At 43.4% G+C, this 25,706-nt stretch overlaps 1 protein-coding gene across 1 annotated transcript in view; it reads left to right on the top strand.

Annotated features, from left to right (window-relative positions):
- LOC132764234 (sodium/potassium-transporting ATPase subunit alpha-2) overlaps positions 1-25,706 on the top strand; it is a 61,220-nt gene that overhangs the window by 23,037 nt on the left and 12,477 nt on the right. The window contains exons 4-16 of the mRNA XM_060758134.2: positions 349-552; positions 1,730-1,843; positions 5,097-5,231; positions 6,879-6,996; positions 7,103-7,371; positions 10,084-10,282; positions 12,174-12,283; positions 14,734-14,868; positions 17,363-17,552; positions 19,492-19,667; positions 22,753-22,889; positions 24,632-24,782; positions 25,249-25,417. Of these exons, the coding sequence (XP_060614117.1) occupies positions 349-552; positions 1,730-1,843; positions 5,097-5,231; positions 6,879-6,996; positions 7,103-7,371; positions 10,084-10,282; positions 12,174-12,283; positions 14,734-14,868; positions 17,363-17,552; positions 19,492-19,667; positions 22,753-22,889; positions 24,632-24,782; positions 25,249-25,417 (2,107 nt within the window). The remainder of the gene's footprint in view (positions 1-348; positions 553-1,729; positions 1,844-5,096; positions 5,232-6,878; positions 6,997-7,102; positions 7,372-10,083; positions 10,283-12,173; positions 12,284-14,733; positions 14,869-17,362; positions 17,553-19,491; positions 19,668-22,752; positions 22,890-24,631; positions 24,783-25,248; positions 25,418-25,706) is intronic.

The following is a 25,706-nucleotide window of genomic DNA, read 5'->3' as shown; positions in this document are numbered from 1 at the left end:
AAGCATTAACATTTGGATGTATCGAGTATTTGTGCCCAATTTGGTCCAGTGAATGAAAATACATCCTGCATATTAGATATTTACATTACAATTCATAACAGGAGCAAAATGATGGTTATGAAGTAGCAACGAAAATAATGTTATGGTTGGGGGTCACCACATTAGGAAGGTTGAGAACCACTGCTCTTGACTTTGTGGTCTCTTAAGACTCCTAGGTCCCTTTCCCACGGACTATTTTCAAGCCGGGTGTCACCTTTACTATATTTGTATCGCCTCATTCATTGGGTCCAATTCTTCTCCTCCTCTCCCTCTCCATTCCATGTTTTTTTCCTCCTCCTCCATCCACAGGGCTTGACAAATACTCGGGCAGCAGAGATCCTGGCCCGCGATGGCCCAAATGCCTTGACCCCTCCGCCCACGACTCCCGAGTGGGTCAAGTTCTGCCGGCAGCTCTTTGGGGGCTTCTCCATCCTGCTGTGGATCGGGGCCATCCTCTGCTTCTTGGCTTACAGCATCCAAGCGGCCATGGAGGACGAGCCATCCAACGACAACGTAAGTCCCTATAGACAAAGAGGAAGGGGTGCCACAAACTGGAGCGAGCAGGATGTTGCTAGGCCATTAAATGCTAGTCCAGGTGGCCAATTGCAACATTCACACTTGCCTCAAGAGTTCTTTCTCCCACCCTGGACACCATTCCTCAGATATATCATCCTCACTCTTCTAGTTTACAACAGATCTCACAATCTCGGAGGATGCCTGCCATAAATGTGGGCAAAACGTCAGGAGAGAATGCTTCTGGAACATTACCAGGCAGCCCGGAAAACTCACAGCAACCCAAAGTTTTTGCAGTTGGATAAACTTTTTCCATATTTTAAAGATAGAACCGATTAGGAAATGACATTTATAATACAGAAACAAAAATAGCATTACATAGTATAATTATTATTAGTATTAGTGCTATTATTATTATTATTATTATTATTATTATTATTATTTGTTGCTGTTGTTGTTGTATTAGAATAAGTTTCATTCAGATGTATTGGCTGTATTTACACCCAGAACCCAATGGTTCCAAGATCAGAGTTGTTGGTAGTAGTAGTAGTAGTGGTTGCTGCTGTTGTAGTTGTAGTAGTAGTATTAGAATAAGTTTCATTCAGATGTATTGGCTGCATTTACACCCAGAACCCAGTGGTTCCAAGATCAGAGTTGTTGGTAGTAGTAGTAGTAGTGGTTGCTGCTGCTGCTGTAGTAGTAGTAGTAGTAGTATTGGAATAAGTTTCATTCAGATGTATTGGCTGCATTTACACCTAGAACCGAATGGTTCCAAGATCCAAGTTGTTGGTAGTAGTAGTAGTAGTGGTTGCTGCTGCTGCTGTTGTAGTAGTAGTATTAGAATAAGTTTCATTCAGATGTTTTGGCTGCATTTACACCCAGAACCCAATGGTTCCAAGATCTAAGTTGTTGGTAGTAGTAGTAGTGGTTGCTGCTGCTGCTGTTGTAGTAGTAGTATTAGAATAAGTTTCATTCAGATGTATTGGCTGCATTTACACCCGGAACCCAATGGTTCCAAGATCCAAGTTGTTGGGCTTGAGCTTTGTGGTGGTTTCTGGTCTGAAAACATTATAAAGAACTATGTGTTTACATATCAGTTTAACATGATTTGGATTTTATCCAGGATATGGAATTTGTTAGATTTCATGGTTTACCAATATTCACATTTCTTTCCTAGCTGTATCTGGGGGTCGTCCTGGCTGCGGTCGTGATAGTCACGGGCTGCTTTTCCTACTATCAGGAGGCCAAGAGCTCCAAAATTATGGATTCCTTCAAAAACATGGTGCCACAGGTACATTTCTGCATTTCCTCGGTGTCTGTTTCATGCCGCAAGATGGGAAACTGTCAAGGATTGGGACTTTGAACCATGAGGTCTAGCCACTTGGCGGTGGATTGCACTCCCCATTCCTTGCACTGAAGCTTTGCAAATCCCAATTGTTGACATCCATCTGCTATTGGCAACTTCAAACAAGTTCCCTCTTCTAAATAGCAGTAAAATCATGAATATATATTTACGAAAATAATAATAAATAAAAATGTAATGTTCGTTTGTGGGATTAACATAACTCAAGAATCACTAGATGAATTGTTGCCAAATTTGGCCACAAGACACCTACTAACCCAAGGAGTGACCATCACTCAAAAAATTGATTTTGTCATTTGGGAGTTGTAGTTGCTGGGATTTATAGTTCACCTACAAACAAAGAGCACTCTGAACTCCACCAATGATGGAATTGAACCAAACGTGGCACACAGGACTCCCATGACCAACAGAAAACACTAGAAAGGTTTGGTGGGCATTGACCTTGAGTTTTGGAGCTGTAGTTCACCTACATCCTGGGAGCACTGTGGACTCAAACAATGATGGATCTGGACCAAACTTGGCACAAATATTCCATATGCCCAAATATGAACACAAATGGAGTTTGGGGAAAATAGACCTTGACATTTGGGAGTTGTAGTCAGGGGACGGCTAGTCTATATAAATAAAAATGTAATGTTTGTTTGTGGAATTAACATAACTCAAAAACCACTGGGCAAATTGACACCAAATTTGGACACAATACACCTATTAGGCCAACAAGTGACCATCACCTCTAAAAACACACACAAAAAACTAGCAGAATGGACTTTAACCCCCCCCCCCCAAATAAACCATATATACATATACATTCGTATACATATACACAAGCACACATACAGACAGACACACATATATATACTCAAGCACGCACAAATATGCACATATACACACCTACATATACACTTGCACACATATACACATACATGCATATACACAAGCACACATATATACACAATATACATATACACATATAAACACAGAAATATATGCAAGCACATACAAATTTACACATACAGTATACACACACATACATATACACTTACACACATGTCCACAGACACCTCCAAGGTCATGTGGCCAGCATGACTGCATGGAGCGCTGTTACCTTCCCATGGAGCGCTGTTACCTATTGATCTACCCATATTTGCATGTTTTTGAACTGCTAGGTTGACAGAAGCTGGGGCTGACATGTCGCTCCCCGGATTCAAACCTGTGATCTTTCGGTCAACAAGTTTAGCAGACCAGTGTTTAACCACTGCGCCACCACGTAAATAGAAATGTAATGTTCGTTTGAGGGATTAACATAACTCAAAAACACCTCTCAGGCCAACAAGTGACCATCACTCATAAAAACACTGGAAAACACAGCGGAAGGGACTTAAAAAGCCAATTTTTAAAAATTATGTATTACAATGCATGCACATAACCACATATATACACATATATACACACATAAAACACATATAAACAAGACTGGGCCACAACAACGTGTGGCAGGGGATGGCTAGTAATCATATAAAAGAACTAAACAAACCAAGCAATTTTGGGTGCATCTACATTGTGTAATTCATGCAGTTTGGCACCACTTTAACTGCCAAGGCTCAGTGCTATGGAATCCTTGGCATTTCCTTTAGCCTTGTCAATGGGATAGGGAATAATGGGACATGCAGTGCAACATCACCTGGATACACACACATAGTGGTTTAACTAACCGCACGACCAATGTTGCAAAAGTTGCCCAAACTGGCTGCTATTCTGTTGTTTAAAACCAGCTTTGTTGTGAGATATAAAACTGTCTAATAAAAAGAAACGTAATGCTTATTTGGATGAGTTTGTTTAACACACAAGGCAGGGAGAAAAACCCCAGAAATGTGTGAAGGCTTTGGGTGAGGCGGTCAGAACAAGACGCCTTACACGTCCGCAAGCTTCTTTCTTCTTGTGCGTCAGACTCCTGAGAAAGGTTGCCAAGGGAGATGAATTTTTCTGCTCCAGGAACTATTTTCCATCTCCTAAAAGGAGAAAAACCGCTGCAGAGAGAATAATGGTCATATTGCGAGATAGGCTGTATCTCAGTGTCCTCTTGTGGCCAAGACAGGAACACTAATGCATACCATTCTATGCTATGTGTGTTCCAAAGTTTGGAAACTTCATGCGGTAGCGTTTCTCATCCCCTGGGCGGTTGGAAGGGGGGTGTCAGAGGGGTCACTAAAATACCACCAGAAAACACAGTATATTCTGTTGGTCATTGGGGTTCTGTGTGAGAAGTTTGGCCCAATTCTGTCTCTCTCTGCTCTTTGACTGTAGGTGAACTATAAATCCCAGCAACTACAACTCCCAAATGTCAAGGTCTATTTCCCCCCAAATTCCACCACTGCTCACATTTAGGCATTTTGAGTATTTGTGCCAAGTTTAGTCAAAATCTATCATTGTTTGAGTCCACAGTACTCTCTGGATTCAGGTGAACTACAACTCCTAAACTCAAGGTCAATGCTCGCCAAACCCAGTATTTTTTGTTGATCAAGGGAGTTCGGCGTGCCAAGTTTGGTTCAATTTTATCATTGGTGGAGATCAAACTGCTCTTTGATTGTAGGTGAACTATAAATCCCAGCAACTACAACTCCCAAATGTCAAAGGTCTGTTTTCCCCAACCTCCACCAGTGTTCAGATTTAGGCATTTCGAGTATTTGTGCCAAGTTTAGTCAAAATCTATCATTGTTTGAGTCTACAGTACTCTCTGGATGTAGGAAAACTACAACTCCTAAACTCAAGATCAATGCTCACCAAACCCAGTATTTTTTGTTGGTGATGGGTGTTAGGTTTGGTTCAATGTCATCATTGGTGGAGTTCAGAATGCTCTTTGATTGTAGGCGAACTATAAATCCCAGGAACTACAACTCCCAAATCACAAAATCAACCCCCCCCCCCCAACCTCACCAGTATTCAAATTTGGCCATATCGGGTATTTGTGCCCAATTTTGTCCAGTGAATGAAGATACATCCTGCATATCAAATATTTACATTGTGTTTCATAACAGTAGCAAAACACCCCTTGAACTGCCATGGCTTTATGCTTTGGACTCCCGGAAGTTGTCGTTTTCCAAGGTCTTTTGCCTTCTCTGTCAGGTGGATAACTGGGTACCTTTGTGGCATCTGCTACAGCTTTAATGCCTTTCATCCACAGCAAGCTTTGGTGGTTCGGGAAGGCGAGAAGCTCTCAATCAACGCTGAAAGTGTGGTGGTTGGAGATCTAGTGGAGGTGAAAGGAGGAGACCGGGTTCCTGCCGACTTAAGGATTATCTCCTCTCACGGCTGTAAGGTGAGGTTGATGTAGTAGTAGTAGTAGTAGTAGTAGTAGTAGTAATAATAATAATAATAATGATAATCTGGCACAAACCAGTAAAGGTGGTGTCAGTGGCGAGGAAGGTCCACGGTGCTTGAATGAAGGACCTTCCTTCTCTCCCTCCCTTCCCTTCTTTCCTCCCTTTCCGTCCTTCCTTTCTTTCCTTCTCCTTCCTTTCCTTCTTTTCCCCCCTCTCTCCCTTTCCTACTTCTTTCCCTTTCTTCATTTCCTTCCCCTTCATTTCCTTTTCTCCCTCCTTTCTTCATCCCCCTCCTTTCTTTCCCTCCCTCCCTCCTTCCTTCCCCTCCCTCCCTGTCCCTCCTTCTTTCTTTTCCTTCCTTCCCTTCTTTCCCTCCCTCCCTTCCTTTTTCCTTCCTTCATGTCCCTCCTTCCTTCCTCCTTTCCTTCTTTCTATGTAAGATATAAATACAATATTAAATGGAAGGGACAGTCAAGAAGTAATGAGAGAAGGAGGGAAAGAGGGAAGGAGGGAGGGAAAGAAGGAAGGAAAGAAAGAAAGAAAGATAGAGAAGCAAGGAAGGAGAGAAGGAAATAAAAAAGTGAAAGGAAAAAGAGAGGGAAGGAAGGAGAGAAGGAACAAAAGATAGGGAAGGAAATGTGTAACCAAAGAGCAAAGAAAGGGAGGAAAGAAACAGGTAGAGAGGGAAGAAAGAAGAGAGATAGGGAAAGAAAAAGAGGGAAGGAAGGAGAGAAAGAGGGAGGGAAGGTTGGCCACAGCAACACGTGGCGGGTACAGCTAGTGATAATAATAATATACTATATTTATATTCCACTTTATCTCCCCGGAGGGACTCAGAGTGGATTACAATCCACATATGAAGCAAAAATTCAATGCCTTTTTACACCCACAATGAACATCAACATTCAAAACAAACAAAGGTAAAGGCCTTCCCCTTTTTCCATCTCCGGAGTCTGAAGACAATGCTCAACTCCAGCCACAAGGAGGCGCTCTTCTTCTATTTTTTCTATTTTCCATGCCAAGGAGCTTGTTGTCCATGGACATCTCCGATCGTGTTGCCAGCATGTCTGCATATCTGCATTGGGCACCCTTTTACCTTCCCACCGAGGCAGTACCTATTGATCTACTCGCATTGCATGGTTTCAAACTGCTAGGCTGACAGAAACTAGGGCTGACAGTCGAGAGCTCACCCTGACTTGTGGCTTTGAACAGCCAACGTTGTGGTCAGCAGCTTTCCGGCAGCTAGCAGTTTAACCCACTGTGCTACCGTGGCCCCTTATTATTTATTTATTATTGGAGCCTCGGTGGCACAGTGAGTTAAACGGCTGAGCTGCTAAACTTGCTAACCGAAAAGTCGCAGGTTCACATCCGGGGTTCAGTGTGAGCTCCCAGCTTCGAACTGCTAGGTTGGCAGAAGCTGGGGCTAACAGCGGGAGCTCATCCCACCCCCCAGATTCAAACCGCCAAGTTCAGCAGCTTAACGGTTTAACCCACTATGCCACCAGGGGAAATTACTTATTTCATTTTGGTGTCCTTGGAGAACTATAAATCATTGGGATGGGAGGAGCTGTGCTCGACAACAGTTGCAGGATCCACCTATGTTTCTGAGATCGTAAGGCAGCTTCTTCCTTTGCCTTGGGCAGGTGGACAACTCCTCCTTGACCGGCGAGTCGGAACCGCAGACCCGTTCGCCCGAGTTCACCCATGAAAACCCGCTGGAGACTCGCAACATTTGCTTCTTCTCCACCAATTGCGTGGAAGGTAAGAGAAAATAAAGGAAAGTACTAGGGGAGCAGCATAGGCCCCGGAATAGGAGGGCAAGAAGGGCACGTGCCTCTTGGTAAGCCCACCCTTTGTCTCAATACAGGTACGGCCCGGGGCATTGTCATCTCCACTGGCGATCGCACAGTGATGGGACGCATTGCTTCCTTGGCGTCTGGCCTGGAGGTGGGCCGTACCCCCATTGCCATGGAGATTGAGCACTTCATCCGCATCATCACCGGAGTGGCCGTCTTCCTGGGGCTCTCCTTCTTCATCCTCTCCCTCATCCTGGGCTACACTTGGTTGGAGGCCGTCATCTTCCTCATCGGCATCATTGTGGCCAACGTCCCTGAAGGGCTACTGGCTACTGTCACGGTGCGTGCCTCCAGCCCCAGCACTTGGGGGAATAATAATAATAATAATAATTAATAATAAATAATTTATTTATTTATTTATATCCCACCATCATCTCCCAGAGGGACTTGGGATGGTTCACAAAACACTCAAAGTGTGACATGCAAAATACAACAAGTGCAAAACAAAACCTATGAATGGACAATAAACAATCAACAAAAAAATCATAAATTGCAGGAAAAGTTAGTTTTCCAAACTCTGGGTTTGAGTTAGAACAGGCATGGGTAAACTTTGGCCCTCCAGATGTTTTGGACTTCAACTCCCATAATTCCTAACAGCCTACCAGGTTAGAGGAAGAGCATGAGTTAGACCAGGGGTCCTCAAACTACGGCCCGAGGGCCGGATACGGCCCTTCAAGGTCATTTACCGGCCCTTGCTCAGGCTCAACCTAAGTCTGAAACGACTTGAAAGCACACAACAACAACAACAACAATCCCATCTCATCAGCCAAAAGCAGGCCCACACTTCCCATTGAAATACTAATAAGTTTATATTTGTTAAAATTGTTCTTCATTTTAATTATTGTATTATTTTTAAGTGTTTTTATGCACTACAAATAACATATGTGCAGTGTGCATAGGAATTCATTCATGCTTTTTTCAAATTATAATCTGGCCCTCCAACAGTTTGAGGGACTGTGACCTGGCCCTCTGTTTAAATAGTTTGAGGATCCCTGGGTTAGAAGAAGAGACACAGTTAGAGGAAGAGCCACGGTTCATAATGTCTTTCCTCTGATGTGACTTGTTGCCCAGTTCTTTCTTTTATGTCTCCCCAAGAAAGCCACAGCACAGGGTCTCAGTCTTTGGCCCTCCAAATGTTTTGGACTTCACCTCCCAGAATCCCTAAGGGTTAGCTATGTTTGCTGGAGCATCCGGGAACTGAATGTTAAATGGACGAATCCAGAGGGTGCTCACCAATGCTTCCTCTTCATCTTGGAAAGAAGTGACGAGTGGAGTGCCACAAGCAGGTTTCCGTCCTGGGCCCGGTCCTGTTCAACATCTTTATTAATGACTTAGATGAAGGGTGAGAAGGCAGGATCATCAAGTTTGCAGACGACACCAAATTGGGAGGGAGAGCCAATACTCCAGAGGACAGGAGCAGGATTCAAAACTATCTTGACAGATTAGAGAGATGAATGGCCAAAACTAACAAAATGAAGTTCAACAGGGACAAATGCAAGTTACTCCACTTAGGCAGAAAAAAACGAAATGCAAAAATACAGAATGGGGGATGATGCCTGGCTCGAGAGCAGTACGTGTGAAAAAAATATTGGAGTCCTCGTGGACAACAAGTTAAACATGAGCCAACAATGTGATGTGGCGGCAAAAAAGGCCAATAGGATTTTAGCCTGCATCAATAGGAGCATAGTGTCTAGGTTCAGGGAAGTCATGCTACCCCTCTATTCTGCTTTGGTTAGACCACACCTGGAATATTGTGTCCAATTCTGGGCACCACATTTCAAGAGAGATATTGGCAAGCTGGAATGTGTCCAGAGGGGGGAGACTAAAGCGATCAAGGGTCTGGAGAACAAGCCCTATGAGGAGTGGCTTAAGGAGCTGGGCATGTTTAGCCTGAAGAAGAGAAGGCTGAGAGGAGATATGATAGCCATGTATAAATATGTGAGAGGAAGCCACAGGGAGGAGGAAGCAAGCTTGTTTTCTGCTTCCCTGGAGACTAGGACGCAATGGAACAATGGCTTCAAACTACAAGAGAGGAGATTCCATCTGAACATGAGGAAGAACTTCCTGACTGTGAGAGCCATTCAGCAGTGGAACTCTCTGCCCCGCAGTGTGGTGGAGGCTCTTTCTTTGGAGGCTTTTAAACAGAGGCTGGATGGCCATCTGTCAGGGGTGCTTTGAATGCAATATTCCTGTTTCTTGGCAGAATGGGGTTGGACTGGATGGCCCATGAGGTCTCTTCCAACTCTTGGGGGGGAATGGGCAGGAAAGGTGTATTAAAGGAAGTAGTGGTGGGAAAAAGTCAGTAGTGTCTTTCTTTGCTGCAGAGATACAAGCAATATATCCATTTCAAAGCAGAAACGACTTGTGAGTGGTTATTTAATATTGCTATATAGATCCTACAGTCTTACAGTTACAAAGACAAGGACAGACAGACTGAGGGACGTTCCAGACAGCCATATAACCCAGAATATCAAGGCAGAAAATCCCACAATATCTGCTTTGAACTGTGTTATCTGAGTCTACATTGCCATATAGTCCAGTTCAAAGCATTGGGGGCTGTGCGGTGGTAGTGGCTGGAGCGTGGAGGGATGGGTGCATTGATTTTGTAATATATAGTGGGGAAAACACTTAATTTCATTGTACAATGACAATAAAGCTATTCTATTCTATTGAGAACCATTGAGCTAAAGACATAGTGCCACATGGACATGCAACCAAAAAGGTGTATCTCCATGTGCCTTAAGCTTGATGGTTTATTTCAAGGTCCTCAACTTCATGGGAGATTCGAGCCATAAACATTTGTTTTTGTTTGAAACTGGTGTCGGATTTGGGCCAGTGTGTGACCCCGAGAGTCATAGGTGGGAATGTGTGATTGGGACCAAAAGGAGAGTTACTCTTCTACTAAAAGACACCACTAAAGGGTCTGTACTCCAAGGAGACATTACCAAAAAGTCACCCAGGTTCACCCTGACTTCTGTCTCCCTCCAACCAGGTCTGCCTGACCTTGACTGCCAAGCGCATGGCGCGCAAGAACTGCCTGGTGAAGAACCTGGAGGCGGTGGAGACCTTGGGTTCCACCTCCACCATCTGCTCAGACAAGACGGGGACCCTGACCCAGAACCGGATGACCGTGGCCCACATGTGGTTCGACAACCAAATCCACGAGGCCGACACCACTGAGGACCAATCGGGTGAGGATTGACATTCATTATTTCCTTCCTGGCTGCAACATGTGTGCTCCGGAGCTGTTCATGGGATGCAGGAATTAAACATTTAGATTAGTGGTTCTCAACCTTCCTAAAGCCATGACTCCTTAACACAGTTCCTCATGTTGTAGTGACCCCCAACCATAACATTATTTTCGTTGCTACTTCATAACTGTCATTTTGCAACTGTTATGAATTGTAATTTAAATATCTGATATTTTCATTCACTGGACCAAATTTAGCACAAATACCCGATATGCCCAAATTTGAATACTGGTGGTGCTGGGGAGTGGGATTGATTTTGTAATTTGGGAGTTGTAGTTCCTGGGATTTAAAGTTCACATATAATCAAAGAGTATTCTGAACTTCACCAATGATAGAATTGAACCAACTTGGCGCACAGAACTCCCATCACCAATAGAAAATACTGGAAGGGTTTGGTTTGCATTGATCTTGAGTTTTGGAGTTGTCGTTCATCTACAACCAGAGAACACTGTGGACTCAAATAATGATGGATTTGGACCAAACTTGGTAGAAATACTCAATATGCCCAGATGTGAAGACTGGTGGAGTTTGGGGAAAATAGACCTCGACATTTGGGAGTTGTAGTTGCTGGGATTTATAGTTCACATACAATCAAAGCGTATTCTGAACTCCACCATCGGTGGAATTGAACCAAACTTGGCACACATGATCAACATAAACTACTGGAAGGGTTTGGTGGGCATTGACCTTGAGTTTTGAAGTTGTAGTTCATCTACAACCAGAGAACACTGTGGACACAAATAATGATGGATCTGCACCAAACTTGTCACAAATACTCAATATTCCCAACACTGGTGGAGTTTGGGGAAAATAGACCTTGACATTTGGGAGTTGTAGTTGCTGGGATTTATAGTTCACCTACAATCAAAGAGCATTGTGAACCCCACCAATAATACAATTGGGCCAAACTTCCCACACAGAAAATACTGTGTTTCCTAATGGTCTTTGCAAGCCCTTTGACACCCCCTCGCGACCTCCCAAGGATTCCAACCCTCAGGTTCAGAAACACTGATTTAGTTGTTTAGACCACTCTTTATGTCCCTCCCATCATGCTAAGACGTGAAGGCAGCATAAAATCAAACCACACAATCTGTTTGAAAGCAATGACTTAGCTTCGCTTCCAAGATCAGATGGGATCTGGTGCCGATGGGAATCAACTTGAAGACGTGGAGCCTCCCATGGCACAGTGGTTTAAACCCTTGTACCGGCAGGACTGCTGACCAAAAGGTCAGCGGTTTGAACCTGGAGAGAAGGGTGAGCTCCCATCTGTCAGCTCCAGCTTCTCATGCGGGGACAGGATAGTAAAACATCCAGGCGTCCCCTGGGCAACATCCTTGCAGACAGTCAATTCTCTCACACCAGAAGCGACTTGCAGTTTCTCAAGTCGCTCCTGACACGAATCCTATGTAAAGGCCAGCAGGGGGAGCTAAAACCTCAAAAGCTGCTTTGATTTAGAGGAAAAGGAGGCAGGCACAGGGATCGTGGATTTCTCTTGGGAAGCAGAGCTTGGAAGAGTTACTTTTCTTGACTGCAACTCCCAGCATCTCACAGCCAATGCAACTATAGGTATTACAGACACAGCTATCTGCTCTGTATGATGCTGCTGCTGGTCTTCTTCCTTCTCCTCCCCTTTTTTGCAAAATGAGTTGTTGATTTGAGTTTCCAATGGGTGGAATTTAGGAGACAGAGCTCTGCCTTCATCTTGCAGGCTTCAGGGGTGTAAGGAGCTGGGATTAATTTGGCTGAAAGGGAGAACCTATACATTGAATGCCCTGGTTGTCTTTAAGGACTTTCTCAATGACACCCCCTACTTCACTCTTTCTCCCTCCAGGAGCCACCTTTGACAAACGCTCTCCTACTTGGACTGCCTTGGCCCGCATCGCAGGGCTGTGCAACAGAGCCGTCTTCAAAGCAGGGCAGGAGAACATCCCAATTTCCAAGGTACTAAAGTTCTCGGGTGGCCCAAGGAGAATGTTGTTGTTTGTGCCTAACCCTGGAGAATCTGGAAGGATGACTATAATATCAACAACAGCAACCAACTGAGGCAGATAACATTATGTAACACAACTTTCATTCCGGGTTTATAAATGTCATTTCCTAATTGGTTCTATCACAAAAACATAGGAAGAAGATAATTAAACTTCAAAAACTATGTTTTTGGGGACACCCTGCAGCACATTTTGCTATAGTTTTTCAATAATATATCTCATAGTCTCAACGAATTCAACATAGTTTGTGGCACCCACAAAAACAAAGTTTCTGGAGTAGAACTACATTGTATTGTTGCAGAATATACGTTACCCGAGATCATTAGAGTACAATTAGGAAGGAAGAGAACGGAGACAGCAATCGATTCTCAGGCCTTTACTATCAAGCAAGATAGGGTGTACAGAACAAAAGACTGTCACCACTGAGTCTGAATCGCCTTGGTCTTTTATTGCAGAATATCACCCTTTCCACACATGCACAGAAAGAGTCTGACATTTGCACAATACAATCATTAACAGGTGTTTCCATGTATAGTTGCCAAGGACATCTTTATCAGATCTTGGCAGCCACATTGTGACCCCAAACATCTGCTCGATTATGTAACTTATCCCAACCTTCACCCGTTACCCTAAGATGACTCTTATATGTTCAATTCCTTAAATCTCTAATTGAATTATAACTTTTATATGCTTATAACATAAGATTTGATCAAGGCAATCTCCTCTAGTCAATTCAGCCTTAATTACTTCATTATAACTTATTTCTTAATATGAAGACCATGAAGGAATTTACTTAGGATGAAGCTCTTCTGAAATTGCCTGCTATTTACATTAAGTGGTCAGAGGATGGCGCTCTCTCACCATATGACCTTAAATGTTCGAAGTCTTGGATCAATACTATTGATTTCTTTGTCCTGCCAAACTTCTCTTGTTGACTTCATATCTATGTAAACATTGGCTAGAGCATACTGACACCAGGTCCAGTGTCAATCGATATCATCTGTAGGTTTTTCATGCTTGCAAATTCACTCATTAAAAATGGTCTTCTCAGGAATCAGGTATGAACATGAATCTTCTATTTTATTCTAAATTATTATGATTTCCCTTTATTATTTTATTTTCTCCTAACGGCTGCCACAGCATAATAAAAACAAAGTTTCTGGAATAAAACAATACAGTAAGAGTCGCAGTGGTGCAATGGGTTAAACCCTTGTGCTGCTGAATTGCTGACCTGAAGATTTGCGAGATAGGGTGAGCTCCTTTCTGTCAGCTCCAGCTAATCTAGCAATTCAAAAAAAATGAAAATGTGAGTAGATGAATAGGTACTGCTTCGGCGAGAAAAGTCAAAGAGACACTCCAAACAATCTTGCTGGCCACACAACCAGGAGGTGACAACACAGGCTCCTTGGCTTGAAAATGGAGAAAGCACCTCCCCAGAGCCAGAGATGAAGCCAGAAATGAAAGGAGAAGCCTCTACCTTTGTTTGTGTTTGTCTGTTTCATTGTAAATGATTGTAAAGCCATTGAATGTTTGGCTATGTATGTAAAATTCTTTAATCTGCTCTGAGTCCCTTAGGGGAGAAGGGCGGAAAATGTATTTATTATTATTATTATTATTATTATTATTACTACTACTACTATTATTCTTATTATCATTAAGATCTACTTTCAAAGTAAAGACTGTACAGCTAAACAGCAAATAGGTCTTTCAAACCAGGAACGGACTTTTTCAAAATTTGTTACATAGTGAAATCATTAGATGCCCATTATTTATTTACAACATTTATATGCTGTCCTTCTCACCCCAGAGCAGAAAGCAATGGTTTTAAATAAATAAAATTTCAAAACATATTACAATGGTTCAAAGGTAAAGGTTTCTGCTTGACATTAAGTCTAATCAAGTCCGACTCCGTGAGGTGGTGCTCATCTCCATTTCTAAGCCGAAGAGCCGGAGTTGTCCGTAAATCCCTCCAAAGTCACGTGGCCGGCATGACTGCATGGAGGTGAACCTCTCACAGAAGCAGTACCTGTGGATCTACTCACATTTGCATGTTTTCGAACTACTAGGTTGGCAGAAGCTGGGGCTAACAGCGGAAACTCACCCCACTCCTCGTATTCTAACTGCCAACCTTTCAGAGTCAGCAAGTTCATCAGCTCAGCAGTTTAACCTACTGCGCCACCAGGGGCCCGTTAGTGGTTCAAAACCTGGATAATAATAATAATTATTATAATTATTGATTGATTGATTGATTGATTGATAACCTGCCCTCTCTCCCCAAAGGGACCCAGCTACACTCTTGGGTCCAACCATATCTAGACAGCTGTGTGTCTCCCATCCTTGGTTGAAGCAGAGCTTGTTGACAACCTTCTCTCACTTCCTCCTTCCTCCTTTTCCTTCTTCCAGAAAGACACCGCTGGAGACGCCTCCGAGTCCGCCCTCCTGAAATGCATTGAGCTATCCTGTGGCTGTGTCCAGAAGATGAGGGACAAGAGCCCCAAAGTCACCGAGATTCCCTTCAACTCCACCAACAAATACCAGGTGGGAGCTGGAAAGGAGAAGTCCTAGAGTTGGAAGAGACTCCATGAGACCATCCAGTCCAACCTCCTACCATGCAGGCACATATAATCAAAGCTGAGATATGGCCGTCCAGCCTCTCTTGTTAAAAAACCCAGAGGAGACTCCACCAAACACCAAGGCACCATTGTATTCCACCATCTAACATCTCCAACCACCAATTCTTCCTAATCTTTAGGTGGAATCAATTTTCCTGTAGTTTGAATTCCCTTGCTCCATATCCTGGTCTCTAGAGAAGCAGAAAATAAGCTTGTCCCCTCCTCAGTGTGACCTCCTTTCACATGTTTAAACCTGGCTCTCATGTTCTCTGGATGTAGGTGAACTACAACTCCCCCAAATCAAGGTGAATTTTCCCCAAAGACCTCCAATATTTTTTGCCCGTCATGGGGGTTCTTGTCAGAGTTTGGGGGGTGCGCAGCAGAAGGTTTGCTAGATCAGCAGACACTGTGATGTAAAATAAGGACTCTGCAGGCTTTCAGTTACAAAAGAAACTAAGCACTCAAACTACATATCTTGCTACAGTGAGCTACAACCAGGAACTAGACAAAAACGAAAAGTCTCTTCACATCTGCTTATCTCTCTTCTCTCCTGCTGAGACTAGATACTCCCTTCTGTTCTCAGCAAGAGCAAACATTATCTCACTTATCTCAAGGTTACATAATCACAGCCTCAATAAACATTCTGCACAGCATTTCTAATACACAGTAGACTCCATCTTGGAATCACATAGAAGCACATTTGAAAACACACATATAACTAAAATAATCCTGACAGTTCTGTGTGCCAAGTTTGGTCCAATTCCATCTTTGGTGGAGTTCAGAGTGCTCATTGATTGCAGGTGAACTATAAATCCCAGTACCTACAACTCCAAAATACCCAAGCCAATTTCCCTCCAAACCCACTAGTATTCAAATTTGGGCATATAAGGTATGCCTGCCAAGTTTGGTCCATATCCATCATTGTTTGGGTTCATAGTGCGCTCTGGATGTAGGTGAACTACAACTCCTATAAAGCCCTCCAAAGATCTCCAGTATTCATGGGGGTTCTGTGTACCAAGTTTGGTCCAGGTCCATTCCTGGTGGAGTTCAGAGTGTTCTTAGATTGGAAGTGAACTATACATCCCAGTACCTACAACTCCTATAAATCATGGTGAATTCTCCCCAAACCTCTCTAGTATATTCAGTTGCTGATCAATTCCTCTGTTTGCTGTGTGCCATAGAAAAAAATAAGAAAGGGTTCAGGGAGAGGCAGTGGGCGGGGTCATGCAAATTCCACACCAATGGAGAGAGTAAGGAACACTGGGATGTCTGGGGTGGAGGAAGCACATCAAATCTAGGATGACACTGTCTCTGTATGAAAACATTCCTTGGGTGGTGGACAGTATGGCATTGGTGGAGGACATTGGCAGGGCTCTTGGACATGTTCATGGAGCTCACTATAACCTGCAATGTCATTGGAGGGAGGGCCTTTAGTGTCTCCTGAGTAGTGGGAGCTAGAGCTGTTTGTGGAGGCAGGAACTTGTCTGTGTTAGTAGTCAGCCCAGCCACACACACACACACACACACACACACACGTTATTGTGTGTGTGTATGTGTATGTGTGTGTAGATAGATACATAGATAGATAGATAGCCAAATGATTCCATGGCTGGAATAACTGGGTTGTCATAGGTTTTCCAGGCTATATGGCCATGTTCTTCTAGAAGCATTCTCTCCTGACATTTTGCCTGGATCTATGGCAGGCATCCTCAGAGGTTGTGGGGATGCAGGCAAATGCAGGCAAAATGTGAGGAGAGAATGCTTCTAAAACATGGCCATATAGCCCGAAAAATCTACAACAACCCAGTGTATAGGTATATGGTTGGAGTTACACTTAAGAAATGTAACTGTTCCATCTTAAAAACAAATTCAACTTAGGAAGAAATCTACAGAACGAATCTTGTTCATAACTTGAGGACTGCCGGTTAGGCATGGGCAATCCATGGTTCTAAAGTACTTACAAAACTAAAGTTCTGCTGGTGAAAACTAGAGGGTGCTGGTGCTTTGCTTCTACAGTGTTGCTAAAGTTCTGGTGGTGAAAATTTCAGAACTCTAACAAAACTTTCAAAATGTCATTATAAATTGCAGTTCCTGATTGGTTCTGTCATAAAAATCTCCAATAACGAAATAATAATGAAATAATTTTGAAAGTTTTGTTAGAGTTCTGAAATTTTCACCACCAGAACTTTAGCAACACTGCAGAAGCAAAGCACAAGTACTCCCCTAATATTCACCAGCAGAACTTTAGTTTTGTAAGTACTTTAGAACCATTTAGAACCATGGATTGCCCATGCCTACTGCACTGCCTGTAAATGGTTTAGTACCAAGGACAGCTCTGAGGGAAGAGGGATGGCTGGAGCTGAACTAAAGCTTCTTACTGGGGCCTTTTCCCTACCGATTCCCTCCTTTTCTTCTTGCAGCTCTCCATCCATGAGCCAGAAGACAGGCCCAATGGCTATGTCTTGGTCATGAAAGGGGCGCCTGAACGGATCCTGGACCGCTGCTCCACCATCCTACTCCAAGGACAAGAGGCTCCCCTCGACGAGGAGATGCGGGACGCCTTCCAGAATGCATACCTTGAACTGGGAGGACTGGGAGAAAGAGTGCTGGGTGAGGCCTTGGGGAAAGGAGGGAAGGGAGGGAGAGAAAGGGAGGAATGAAAGGGCAGGAAAGACAGAAAGAGAGGAAGGAGGGATCTAGGAGTCTTAGTAGACCACACGCTGAGTCAACAATGGAATGTGTTAGCATAAAAAGCCAACATGATTCTAGGCTGTATCCAAAGGAGTCTAGTATTCAGGTCTGGGTAACAAACATCAAGAAGGGAAAGGGACAAAAAGGAAGGGAAGGAAGAAAGGAAGGAAATACATGGAGGAAGGGTGGGGAAGGAGAGAGGAAAGCAGGAATTATTTATTATTATTATTATTATTATTATTATTAATAATAATAATAACAATAATAATATTTATTTATTTATTTAGAACTTTTATATATACAATAATTTAAAAACATCACATCCCATAATTCACTAAAACATTAAAATACAATCATATAATTACATAATGCCAAATCGTCAAAATGAAGTCACAATTCATCGCCATCCGTCCGTGTGGTCAAGAGTTATTGACTCACCCATCAAATGCTAAATTCCAGGGCCAGGTTTTCACCAGTTTTCTAAAAGTCAGGAGAGAAGGGGCAGATCTAATCTCCAGCCGGGGAGCCACCACCAAGAAGGCCCTGTCCCTCGTCCCCACCAGCCGTAATTGCGAGGGTGGTGGGACCGAGAGCAGGGCCCCTCCAGAAGATCTTAATAACCTTGATTTACCTTATTTATATCCCGCCTTTCTCTACTCTGAAGGGGACTCAAGGCAGCTTACAATTGCACCTCCATGGTGCCTTAAAACATATCACCTATCTCCGCGATCACATCTCCTTCTATGAACTGGCACGAACTCTAAGATCTTCTAGGGAGGCCCTCCTCTCGGTCCCACCTCCGTCACAAGTACGGTTGGTGGGGACGAGAGAGAGGGCCTTCTCGGTGGTGGCCCCCTGCCTCTGGAACGCTCTGAGTCCCCTCGGGGTACTCTGGAACGCTCTGAGTCCCCGCTCTGAGTCCCCTCAGGGAGATAAAGGGGTATATAAATAAAGATTATTATTATTATTATTATTGTATTATTATTATTATTATTATTATTGTATCACATCAGTTAAAGCATAAGTTAAACATTAAAACATAATATGCATAATAATAATACATTTCAATGAATCACGTCATCCAGAGTCATAGTCTAAAGCCCAATCCATGGTCGAATTGCACATATTCAACTATGGATTGCACATATTCCATACTAACATTCCTGCACTGCTCCATTTTTCAAACGCGTGCTCCAAGAGCCAGGTTTTGACTCTTTTTCTAAACACTAAGAGGGAGGGGGCTGTTCTGCTATCACTAAAGAGGGAGTTTCACAGGTGAGGGGCCACCACTGAGAAGACCCTGTCTCTCATCCCCACTAACTGCGCTTGCGAAGAAGATACGATCGAGAGCGGGGCCTCACCAGACGATCTTAATCTCCATGATGGTTCATAGTGGGCAATACGTTTGGACAGGTAGGAAGGAATTAGGAGAGAGGGAAATAGAGGAGGAAAAGAAAGAAAGGATCATTCAAGGAGGGAGGAAAGTAAAGAGGGAAGAAGAAAACATGCAAGAGGGAAGAGCAGAACAGCTTGAGTGCCAAACACCTTTGACAACCAGTAGAGAGGTTCTTGGGTGGTTATAAGTTTTCAGGGCTGTATGGCCATGTTCCAGAAGCAACCTCATCATCAGAGGTTGTGAGGATGCCTGCCATAGATGTAGGTGAAACGTCAGGAGAGAATGCTTCTGGAACATGGCCAGACAGCAACCCAGGATTCCATCCTTCGACAACACAAAGACGTTCTTGATTTTATTTTCCCATTGGGAAAACAATTTGGCTTTTGGGGGTAACTGGTCTCATTCTGAGAAGCACGATTCTCCCAGCAACCCATTCACTCTTCCCATCTCTCCAACCCATAGGTTTCTGCCACTATTACCTCCCTGAAGACCAGTTTCCACGGGGCTTTAAGTTTGATGTCGATGAAGTCAACTTCCCCATCAACGACCTCTGCTTTGTGGGGCTCATGTCCATGATTGACCCACCGCGAGCCGCCGTGCCAGATGCCGTGGGGAAATGCCGCAGCGCTGGGATCAAGGTAAGGTCACCCATTCAGGATTGTTCAAGACCTTGAGGCTTCTGGGCCAAAGCCCGAAGCAGAGAGAAAACATAATATATTGTATGTATCTATCTATCTATCTATCTATCTTGTAAGCCACTCTGAGTGCCCTTCGGGGTGAGAAGGGCAGCATATAAATGTTGTAAATAAATATATACAAATAATAATGTAATGTTCGTTTGTGGGATTAACATAACTCAAAAACCACTGGATGAATTGACATCAAATTTGGCAGCAAAACATATACTAATCCAATTTATGTCCTTAAAAAATGAAGGAGAAATAACTTAAAACTTCCACAAAAGAAAAAAATACCTTACAGAGCATGCACAAAGCCCCCCTCCCCAGTGCACAAGAAGAATAATGCATAAACCATTGTGAAGGAAGAGAAACCCAGCTATGGAGTCCCTTTCAGGAAGGCAGAGTCCTCTTTCTTTTGGCGAGGGGTGGCATTGAGGAAAGGAAAGAGGGAAGGAAGGAGAAGGCCTGGACCAATGGAGGGCATGGAGGCTTGGCGAGGCAAGCCCCGGCAGCATCTGGAGCCACCACAGTGACTCCTTGAGGCCCAAGTGCCCATCAGGCAACCCTCCCCCCAAGACCGGAGGATTGCAAGGCAAGCCTGGTTGCACAAGTGGCTGCCTACTGCTCTCCCTCCCCAGACCCGTTGGGTGAAGGGAAAATGTGAACCATGGGAAGACTAGCAACTCCCCCACTTGGCCTCCGCCCCCCCTTCCACCCTTCCATACCCCCCCATAAAAACCCCATAAAAACCCTTACAGACTGCCCCAGAAGGAAGGGAGGGAGGGAGGGAGGGAGGAAGGAAGGAAGGGAAAGAAAGGGAAAGGAGGGAAGAAAAGGATTAGTGAAGAGAAGAATATGAATGGAAGGAAAGGTAGAAGGAAAGAAAGAGAAGGAAGGGAAAGGAGGCAGGGATGGGAGAAAGAAGGAAGGAAGGAAGGAAGGAAGGAAGGAAGGAAGGAAGGAAGGAAGGAAGGAAGGGACTGGTGAAGGGAAGAGAATAATATATTTATAGATATATGAAAGTGTTGAGATTAACTTCACAATTCAGCAGCAGATCAGTTGCACAACTTCAGTGCTTTCCAGTAGCTTCTTCCTGCACAGTATTTTCAGTCAACTGCTTCCACAGCCTGCAGCCACGCTGGAACCTTTTACAGACACTTGAGCACATGCCCAGCCATTGTCAGTTTTACCATTGTCTTTCCCCCAGTCTAGATGATATTACAAACTTACCACAGCATACAGTTCTATCTTGTCTTAGCAAACAGGTTCTTTTAATTACATATAGCCTTCGACAAACAACATCACAGCACAAGGAGAGATATACACTGTAGATGACTTCCTTATATACAATTCATTTACACATAGCAATCATCGATTGGTTCCCAACTCACTGACTTCACTCAAACCCAGGATTGCATCATTCACAATCACCTGGACTAGGCCAGAATACATTCCCCAAATGATTCCCTATATACAGTTAATACACGATTCAACATTTCCAATAGAAGCCCATTAGCAGTTCATGACTCAGCTATATTACATTAAAATACATTGTAAAACCTGACAGAAAGGTCCAGGGTGGGAAAAATAAATTATTTCTACTTGAGCCAAGTGTGAATGCTGCAATTGCCCACCTGGATTACCTTTGAATAACCTTGCATCTTAAAAGCCTGGCTTCTACTAGTCAGCGGGAAACCTTTGGTGAGAGGAGTTGCCTAGCCCAGATTGTTTCATGTCTGCATCCTTTTTTTTTCTGAGGGCCACAGCAACGCGTGGCTGGGTACAGCTAGTAAATAAATAAATCCTTGGGGATGTGAGTAACTGTTTGTCACTAAATACCAACTGCTGTTGCTCATTCGAAAACACAACAAGAGAATATGGGTCCCCCTTCAGAAATTATGGCAGGAATCTGAAAGTGACATGAGAAGTGTGTTCCTCCTCGCTCACTAAGTCAATACGTGGACCTCCATGGGAGTCATTGCAAGTTGCAGCAAGGAGTAAATTTTTAAAAACTAGCTAATAGTCTACAATCGGTTGGATATTTGAACCCAACCCTTCTTCCTTCCCACAGCTGAGTCCTCCTCGTACCGACACTGCAATATTTACCTCCCATTGTCATTATAAGCCAGCTATGGTGGGCTCCATCCCATCTCCAGACTGCCCAAAAAGGCCTTCTCGGTCAGACAAAAGTTAAGGATCCAACTGTCATGTTACCAAGTCTCCCCTTGCCTCACATCCTCCCCTGCTCACTTTTCCTTAAGCCTTCTGAGAGGGCTGTTTCACTATCTCAGTCCTTTCACAGGTGCCTTTTTATGTATGACGATGTGGGGGGAAAATATTTTCTTTTTACTCTCTTGTACTGAAACAGTTTCCCTTTAAAATTGGCTGGGGCTTTCTTGTGAGCTTTTACCTTGAGGCTTTATATCACAGGCTTGAGAGACTCTTGTAATAAACGAAGTAACAAAGTTTATTTATAGCTTCTGGCTCCAATGCTTATGGTTACATTTGTGTGTTCTGTTACAGTATTGAGTCTTACATTCAATATCATCCACTTGGTTAACTTTTCCTATCAAACTTCAACTGTTTCACATCAACAAATATGTTACTTTTTCATACACACTTGACAGAACTATATTCAGCCTTAAACCACACTGGCACTTCTTTGTTTTCCTTAAAACTTGAGATCCATTTTCCTAACTGCTTTTCTCTCACAGAAGTTCCTAACCGTACCTCACAAACAGGAATCCCTAACTGAATCTTTTCTGACTCTCTAACTGCCTATTTTTAAACTTAACTCCGCCCCTTTGGAATGTTCATCTCTCTTCCCCCAACTGCCATTCTGGCTCAGTGGCCTTTTCAAATCCTGGCCTACACTCATCTGCATACGACCAATCGGCTGTACATATACAAATTAATCTTGCCTCTACTGTTGCTACCCTATTTGAGCTAATTCTGCCACATTGCAACATAGAGCTATACATCAAAAATTTAACATAGATCAACAAATTCGCTACACCTTCCCTTCCATTTCCTTTTTCGGCAGGTCATTATGGTGACCGGTGACCACCCAATCACAGCCAAGGCCATTGCGAAGGGTGTCGGCATCATTTCCGAAGGAAACGAGACTGTGGAGGACATCGCGGACCGGCTCAACATCCCTGTCAACCAAGTGAACCCCAGGTAGGTGGGTCTGTTGACATTTATCAACCAGGTCAACTCAGGTAGGTGGGTCCTTGATATCCCTCAACCAGATCAATCTTGGATAGGCAGCTCCTTTGACCTCCATCAATGAGGTTAGCTCCAAGTAGATAAGTCACTAGATCAGCCCTAGGTAGGAAAGTCCTTTGATATCTCTCAACTAGATTTTTGGAAAATCAGAATCTCCCTAACCTTTTGGAGAAAAAAATGGCATTCACCACCATTTGAAAATCATAACCTTTTGTAAATGTATGATCTTCCAGAGAAGCGCCAAAGACTCTGTTGAGCAAAATATTCTCTTCAGTGGTATATAACCACTAAGCATGGGCAACCCATGGTTCTAAATGGCTCTAAAGAACTTACACAACTAAAGTTCTGGTGGTGAAAACTAGAGGGCGCCGGTGCTTTGCTTCTACAGTGTTGCTAAAGTTCTGGTGGTGAATATTTCAGAACTCTTATTTTTATTCTAAATTATGATTTTCCCTTTATTATTATTTTATTTTCTTCTAATGGCTGCCACAGAAGGAGTGTGAGAATAGCTAACAAGAAGGAGGTCACATATCTTATTTGTTGTGCAAAAAACACTTAAAACAATACAATAATCAAAATGAAGAATAATTTCAACAAATATAAAATTATTAGTATTTCAATAGGATATTGTATGTTGTCTTATTGTTAATGTTATATGTTTACTGTTTATGTTTTATTTTAATTTTAATTACTTGTATTGTTGTGATTATTGCTTGCACTGTTGTGTTCGGCCTCGGCCTCATGTAAGCCGCACCAAGTCCCTTGGGGAGATGGTAGCGGGGTACAAATAAAGTGTTATTATTATTATTATTATTATTATTATTATTATTATTAAGTGTGGGCCTACTTTTGGCTGATGATATAGGATTGTTGCTGTTGTTGTTGTTGTGTGCTTTCAAGTCATTTCAGACTTAGGTTGAACCTGAGCGAGGGCCAGGTAAATGACCTTGGAGGGCCACATCCGGCCCCCGGGTCATAGTTTGAGGACCCCTGTTTTAGAACATTACATTTGCTTTTAAGAACTTTTTGTCAAGCTTAGGCGCAACTTGACAGAAGCAATGCTAGATCCACCAGACACAGCTCTGTAAATCAAGGACTCTGGAGACTTTGGTTACAAAAGAAAACTCAGTGTACTAAGCACAGAAAAAACACATCCATCTATAGCAAGCGACACACAGGAAGAGAGAGGAAAAACGAAAGTCAAAACAGAACTTTGCAGCTGTTAATCTTTCTTGCTCCAAGCGGCAACTCCTTAGAAGTTCTCAGCAGAAGAGAGCTTATCTTAAGGTCACTTAATCACAGCCTCAACATAAACATTTCAGCACAGCATTTCCATTCTCAGTGGCATCCATATTTGCTACACAAATACTACATTTAAAACTCATACACATAATACCGCAATAAATCCTGACACTTTTTACCTTTTATTTTTTAATAAACTATAAAGGCTGTGTGCAGTTTGGTGTTTTCAGCAAGGTGAATCTACTCTGAGGTGCGACACAGATAGGCCAATCCCCTGATCTCTATCAATGAGGTCAGCTCCAAGTAGATAGTTCCTTTGACTTCCGTCAACCAGGCCAACCCCAGATAGGTAGGTCTTTGACATCCAGATGCTGATATTCCTTCCATCTCCCCACATTCCCCTCTGTCTCTTATTGGATTCACCCCCCTATGTGGTTTTTTCTACCCCGCAGGGAAGCCAAGGCTTGTGTGGTCCATGGCTCCGACCTCAAGGACATGACTGCTGAAATCCTGGACGAGATCCTGAAGAACCACACTGAGATCGTCTTTGCCCGCACTTCCCCACAGCAGAAACTCATCATTGTGGAAGGTTGCCAGCGGCAGGTAAGGGGGAAGAACAGGGTGTGCAAATGCAGTTTCCCACAGCAAGGAATGAGATTGTTGATACTGAAAATAGCCAGGTGCAGATGCAGATTGACTCAGAGAAGGAGGGCAGTTCTCAGCATGATAATGAGCAGGAAGGGAAACAGGCTGACACTAACGAGCAGACTGACCTTGATGAAACGGGAACCTTAGATCGGGCTGACTGTTTGGAATTCAGAATTCGAAGGAGAGTGAGAATAGCTAACAAGAAGGAGCAACAACATCATAATTACATAAAAACATATGAATACAATAACAATATAACATCCGGATCATAGATAATGGTTGGCAGGTAGCGACCGAATGGTCTTCATGAAACAACACTGTCATTCCCATTGTTGTTAGCTACAAAGACAAAGAGAGGGTGTGTATGTGACTTCTCCTGCTGGCATTAACAATGTGTTGACTGTCTTTTCCTGCTGCTTAGGGGGCCATTGTGGCTGTGACCGGAGACGGCGTAAATGACTCGCCTGCCCTCAAAAAGGCCGACATTGGCATTGCCATGGGCATCGCTGGCTCTGATGTCTCCAAACAGGCAGCGGATATGATCCTCCTGGATGACAACTTTGCCTCCATTGTGACAGGAGTGGAGGAAGGTGGGTACCTGTCAGGTTTTACAATGTATTGTAATGTAATATAGCTGAGTCATGCACTGCTAATGGGCTTCTATTGGAAATGCTGAGTCATGCATTAACTGTATATAGAACTTCATTTGGGGAATGTGTTCTGGCCTAGTCCAGGTGATTGTGAATGATGCAATCCTGGGTTTGGGTTGAGTCAGTGAGTTGGGAACCAATCAGTGATTGCTATGTGTGAATGAATTGTATATAAGGAAGTCATGTACAGTGTCTTCTCTCTCCTTATGCTGTGATGTTGTTCGTTGAA

The sequence above is a fragment of the Anolis sagrei genome, chromosome 12, assembly GCF_037176765.1.
Source record: "Anolis sagrei isolate rAnoSag1 chromosome 12, rAnoSag1.mat, whole genome shotgun sequence".
Taxonomy (NCBI): domain Eukaryota; kingdom Metazoa; phylum Chordata; class Lepidosauria; order Squamata; family Dactyloidae; genus Anolis; species Anolis sagrei.
This window is presented reverse-complemented; position numbering and strand designations above follow the sequence as displayed.